Raw genomic sequence first — 6,337 nt, forward strand, 5'->3', positions numbered from 1 at the left:
GAGGAGGATCTAAGCAGCATATACAATAACTGAAATGAGTTCTTTGATGGGGTCAAACTTTGCTTTTTATTCCACTCCCCTTGAAGTTTGCCTTCCCTTTATTGCGACAGAGAATACTTTTAGTGATAAATGAAAACTTCAAAAGAGCAACAGGGGGAAATACGTGGCTGCGCAACCCTGAACCCGGCATCGCTAATGAAAACCAGCTCTGCTCGGCATGGCCTCAGGCCACAGGCTTAGAACTAATGGCCTCCAGTTTAATATACCTCCATGATGCCTTGTTTCTGTGTGTGTGTGTGTGTGTGTGTGTGTGTGTGTGTGTGTGTGTCCTTAGCTGTCCCCATCAGTCTGTTTTGCTCAATTGGATCAGCCTCTTTGCTTCTTTTCTCTGTTTCTTCTTTGTGCATATTCGTTCCCCCCATCAGAGCCCCTCCTCCTTCCCTTGTATTAACAGCCCATGCGTGACTGCTCTGCCCAATCCTTTATTCTGATCTTCCTTGATGGTCTTCCATCAAGACCTCTTTCAATCTGTAGGTAGCAATTGCAGCTGTGATTGCGTGTGATTGTATTGTTTTGGATGAGACACGAGCCGGAATAAGACCTGAGCTGTGTCTCACTGCTGTCATCCTGAGGTGCGGCCAGTCTGATATCTGCTCCTTTTTCTCTCTCCCCTCCTTCCTCCATCAATCTCTCTCTTTCTCATCAGGTGAGAGGAACACACACTCCCACCGGCAATACTGATTCTAGTTATCGGTCTAATAACTACAATACTTGTTGTTGCTCATGGAGAACTCTTCAGAGTGCCACTCTTCTACTTGTCTGAGTATTCATCAGTTGTGTCTCAGAACTTCAGTCACAGTAGCTGATACAAAGTGCCCAGTTTCCACCTGCCTGCCTATAAACCACACAGAGCTGTGTGCATGTTAGCGTTGGCTCTACATACTCATAAGCTAAGTGGTCATTAATCATAAGTTGATATTTTTAGATTTAATTACTGAGCTTGTCCTCTACTCTTAACTGTTATATTCTTGAAAATGTCTGGGCACAAATGTTTTTTTTTTTTTTTGAAATGTCATTTAAAATCTTTTTTAATGATACAGTCACTTTTGGATGATAAATCCAAACTACTGAGACGATCATTATCTTGTTAAAATCTGGTGCCTTTTTTCCCCCTGGTGTAGGTCAGGTATTGCTCAATCCTCCAGAGGGCCAATTAGGACATTACGTAGCCCTCCAAATCTCCAGACAGTTATTTCTGTCTGAGTATTGCTTATCAGACTCATTCTATAAATCACCATGTCCATTCATCTGTCTCTTTATTTTACTGTCTGTCTCCTGTGTTGGCCCTCTGTCTGAGCGTCTTTATTTATGTGTCTATATTCAGATCTGATCTTTAAGCTTGGCTGTGCACATCGTAACCTGCGGATGGCTGCATCAGATTTGTGTTTAAACAGTGTAATTGTTTGCTATCTACAACCAGTTGATGTGCTGAAAGTAAAAGTAGAAGAAAAGGAAATCAGCCCTTTGTTTTTTAACTGAGCAAGTCAATTAAGTGCAAATTTGTCTTCATAATGACAGTCTGGCAAAAGCTAAAAAGACCTATTGTAAAGGAATTGGGAGGAAACTGTGAACAGCTTGTGGAAAGATCGAGAGAAAATAAAAACAGAAATGTTGATAAGACAGTAAACAGGGACATAAACTAGACAAATACACAGTGAACAGTGTGATAGATAACATCAGCAACAACAAAGACACCATAACAGCTATTTGAATCATGGAGCAAACATACAGCAGCACCGATAAAGGACAAAATGTAGCCAGTAACATGGAGCTTTTCTTTTGGCTGATTCTGATTGTTTCTATGCCCTTCATCAAGTCATTGTGCTCAGTGTCATCCATGCAGGAGAGTGATATCTGTCATGTTGTTAAACCACAAAGAGACTTTATTTGTCCAGATGCCTTTATTTTCTTACAGTACATATACATACTCCTCCATGCTTGTTGTTCTCTTTTCACCCTTGTTACAGTTTCTAGGACTAAGATTTGTCATTGCACTTTGAGGTTTCAGAAAAGTTCTTCTTGCACATGTTAAAGTCTTGGTGACAGGTGCGTGGGATCAAAAACATTGACTTGAAAAGAAAACCAAAGAATACCCGCACACTGTCCAGCTCTTTGGTCCTCAGACCTTCAACAGGCAGAAATTCATACAAACAAACAGCACTGTGCAAACAACACTATAGAAATAAAGGCTACTGGCTTTCACCTGCGAAAAATCTGCCAATTAGAGCAGCAACACTTTCTGTTATGCATACAAATTAAGGGCAATGAGTTTCTCAATTACAAAAGCGATGCTGAGCTCTTACAGTTGTAAACATAAATTAATAAATTTGCCAATATTATAGAACATTGGCTCACATTATACAATAGAGAAGAACATTTTTTACAAATAAATCCCATAGCACACTATGTAACCTATAGTCTCTCAGAAGTAGAAAAAGTCCTTAAAGGCAAAAGAGCAAAAAAATATTCACAACTCATTCATATCTACAAGAGTACAGTGTAAGAAAACATGTAAGATATGATAATGCAAGGCAACAACATTGTCTGATTTCCAGCTGCACTCTTTAACCAGTGAAAACAGTACAAATATGGAAATCTCTCATAATCAAATAAAATAACCAAAACCCTTTTCTCTTTTCTAAACTCTGATGAAAATTGTGTTCATGTAGGACCAATTATCACTCATACCAAAAGCTGATTTAGAAAATAGGTTTAAGGGCCCTTCTCCTAGGAATTAGTATTTATGCGTACAACTTCCTTTTATTTCAGACATCACAGTCTCTGATTAAGACCTCCCTCAGACATGGCACTGTAGCACAAAGGCATAGGAAGTGAGTGGGCGACAAAATGAGTGAATAATCAGTCCCAGGTTCACCAGAATCACACAGCGCATGAAAAAAAATTCTGAGAGTACATTCAATGATGCATGCTGGTGAGGAAAGGGCAGCACAGAAAAAACACCTTGTTCACTATCGATTGTGCAGAGGTAGATCATTTAAACAGTTCAATTACAGCAAAAGCCTTTTGTAACACTAAACTGACCTTCCTCTCTCCTGTTTTTCATTTAGTGTACATCATCAGTAAGGTGTTATGAAGAGTGGGACTCCTGTCATATCATGGTTATGTGTTTGCTAAATTGTCTGGGCTGGAAATCATTTCTTACAGGACCCTTGGTACCTGACTGAATATTTGTATGCTCAACCATCCACCTGCTCATCCTAGTAGGATGTGATTGGATGTTGGCCCGTTTCCAGGCTGTGACGCATCGTGGCTGCCTTCTAGGCATTAAACCCTAAAGAGCTTTGTTGGAAAGCACTGAGAAGATTCTATTTCAACGTGCCACTGTGTAATTCACTTTGTAGAAGCCTTTCTGAATCGAAAAGAATTTAGAGTGACTTGAGTTCCTAAAATCAGAGGAAACAATGTTCCACAGATATATTTGGCATTCTGTCTCAAAGTACTAAAACAGTATCATGGATAATAGTAGAGCATTTAGACTGGAGGGACTATTTCAAGTATTTTACAAAAAACTGTTGTGAACAGTGCTGCTGTTGAAGGGTACCAGCAGTCACCAAATAGCCAACAGAGAACTACCCATTCATCTCCTGCAGCCTTTCCATGTGACACTTTCCTCCCTTCCAACTCCTCCATTTGCTCCCTTATTAGAGAGTGTGAAGTGGTGTTTGAATTTGGTTCCTGGGCCTCTTTCTCTGCTGCCTGCAGTAGCTCAATGCTGAGAAGGAAAAGAAATATGGGCTCATGGAACGATATTTCACTGGCACCAGCTTGACATTGATGGATAGAGGATCATTAGACATTTGCCAGTTTGCTTGGGCGTAGAGTTATTTTCAGCAATAATGTATGGGAGAGGGAGCAGGGGCTGGAGGAGGGCCTCTGGTAAGATCTCAGAGGGCCACAGATTCCAGTTTGGTGGAGTTTTGTAAAAGTCTTGAAGCAAAATGTAGGTGGTGGAAACCACAGAGGGGCACAATATATTACATTGCAGGTTTAGTTTAGTAATCTCTGATAGAATTTGCAAAGCACTGTCACTGGTTTCCTAAAGCAGCGATTTCCAACCTTTTATGTCAGACATACACCCAATACCCTGTCAGATGAATGCCCACTCACCAACATGATACATTATTTTCCAAACATACCAGATTTTAAACTGGATGTTATTTAACGCTGTTAATTTAATAGTGGATATTGTTAGTATTTGGGTGGTTTAGTCAAATTTGCATTTGTACCACCAGCTGCAGGTAGATGTCTCAACCATTTATCCTTCACTTTTAGCTGTTTCTGCTGTTTCATTACTTTTAATGAACAGTTTCAATAATTTACATCTCACTATTTCAACTGCATTTTGATGGAGCCATTGTTTATCCATACTTAATTGCAACACACTCTTAACTGCAGCATGTAGTGTGTAATTTATATGTTTGCCAATTTAGGTAATCCACTGTGCGTGTATCTTCTGGGGTAAAAGTATCAGTGGTTGGGAATCACTGTCATAATCTATCAGGCTTTTCAAAAAGCCACGTCTCTGCATCTTTTCAGCTGACTGGCACAGAAAGTGTGGTTGTTGTCAGTCAATATTGACTCAGACACCTCTCCCTTTTTCTGCAGTGATGGTTCTGCTAATTGTGACAATGCGTCGGAGGAGGAAGGAGCCTCTGATTCTGGAGGAGGAGAGGGACATCAGAGAGAACATTGTCCGTTATGACGACGAGGGCGGGGGAGAGGAGGACACAGAGGCCTTTGACATGGTTACCCTGCGCAACCTGAATGTCATCAGAGACCCCAACGTACGGCGAGATGTCACACCAGATACACCTACCTTCTTCCACTACCCATCAGCTACTCGCCCGTCCTATAAATCCCTGCCGGACAATGTGGTGTTTCGAGAGTTTATTTGGGAACGACTTAAGGATGCTGATGTGGACCCGTCAGCTCCCCCATATGACTCCCTGCAGACATATGCTTTTGAAGGCAGCGGCTCAGTAGCAGAGTCACTAAGCTCACTGGAGTCACTAAGCACAGACTCAGATCAGAACTATGACTATCTCAGCAACTGGGGACCACGCTTCAAAAAGCTGGCCGACCTGTACGGCAACAGCGACGGCACCAGTGTGTTCTCATAGCCCCGAAATGTCTCTCTTAACATTTAAATAAGAGTAATTTATTGTCACAGAAAATGATTTTGTCTGCCTTAGTGCACTGGAGGAAAAGATTCAAAGACAACGCAAGAGAGACTGAAAGATAAATACTTTGACTTCAAAGATTTTTGGTTTGTTTACCTCCTTGTATGGATTTTCAAAAGCGTGCCATGGTGAGTTTTGACACAGACTTCAAAAGTGGCTTGAGTGAGGAGGAAACCTTGTGTGCAAAAGACATTAAAGGTTTCAGATTTTGGGCTTGAGTCCAACCGTTGACTGCAGAATGCATACATGTTGGAGTATTTTTACGGGGAGACACCTGTCCTTTCATTCCAGCAATGGGCACGGGCCCACTCTTGCAAGCACTCTTGCAAGCACTCTTGCTTTGATGCATTCCTTTGCTATCTTTGTGCTAAAAAAAAAAAAAAAACATAGAAGTTTCTCATGAAATGCTATGTCCCTGGTGGCTAATCAGTAGTCATTTGACTGTTCATAAGAAATTTGACAATTTCTATGGGGGTTTTGTTTCTTTTCTGGGTTTTTTTCTTTTATTGTTGTTGTTTTTTGGGTTGGTGGGGCAGGGTAAGGAGGGGCTGTTTTTCATAAACATTTAAATACAGAGCCACATTAATCATGGACTCAGTCATACATCTCAACACTATATGAGAAGTGCAACTGCACACACACAGTATAAACACATTGTAGATGTGCTAAGGAAGTGATGTGAAGACATAAGTTGTGCAAATAATGAAAAGAACGACACTCTGTCAGTTTGATGTCTCCACTGGGTGAAACAGGAAAGCATATAATTTCTCTTATTCTCCTAACAATACATTTTGCAGATGTTGCAATGTAGTGTTTGTCTGAGTCTGTTTTTTCTTCCGCCTTTCTATTGCCAAGTCCAATGTATGATTTCTGAGCTATAAAATGTCGGGATTGAGTTGTTCTGCTTTTGTACGAGGCAGGTGTGGGGGTGGGGTGCGGGCTGGGAATGTCTCCTACATCTGAAAGCTTCACTGAAGGATCTGTCCTCATTGTGCTTGACTGCAAAATTTACGCCACCTAGACTTTAGAAAAAAGAATTTGTTTCTGAGCAGTGACTGTCCTTCCCTGGGTGAAGT

The 6,337-nt window shown here is 41.0% G+C and overlaps 1 protein-coding gene across 1 annotated transcript in view; it reads left to right on the forward strand.

Annotated features, from left to right (window-relative positions):
* The window catches only part of LOC108900029 (cadherin-7), an 89,101-nt gene extending 83,624 nt beyond the window's left edge, over positions 1 to 5,477 (forward strand). Inside the window, 1 exon segment of the mRNA XM_051066851.1 lies at positions 4,687 to 5,477. Coding sequence (XP_050922808.1) covers positions 4,687 to 5,201 — 515 coding nt within the window. The 3' untranslated portion in view covers positions 5,202 to 5,477.
* Positions 5,478 to 6,337: the final 860 nt, after the last annotated feature.

The sequence above is a fragment of the Lates calcarifer genome, linkage group LG24 (genome assembly GCF_001640805.2).
Source record: "Lates calcarifer isolate ASB-BC8 linkage group LG24, TLL_Latcal_v3, whole genome shotgun sequence".
Lineage (NCBI taxonomy): Eukaryota > Metazoa > Chordata > Actinopteri > Centropomidae > Lates > Lates calcarifer.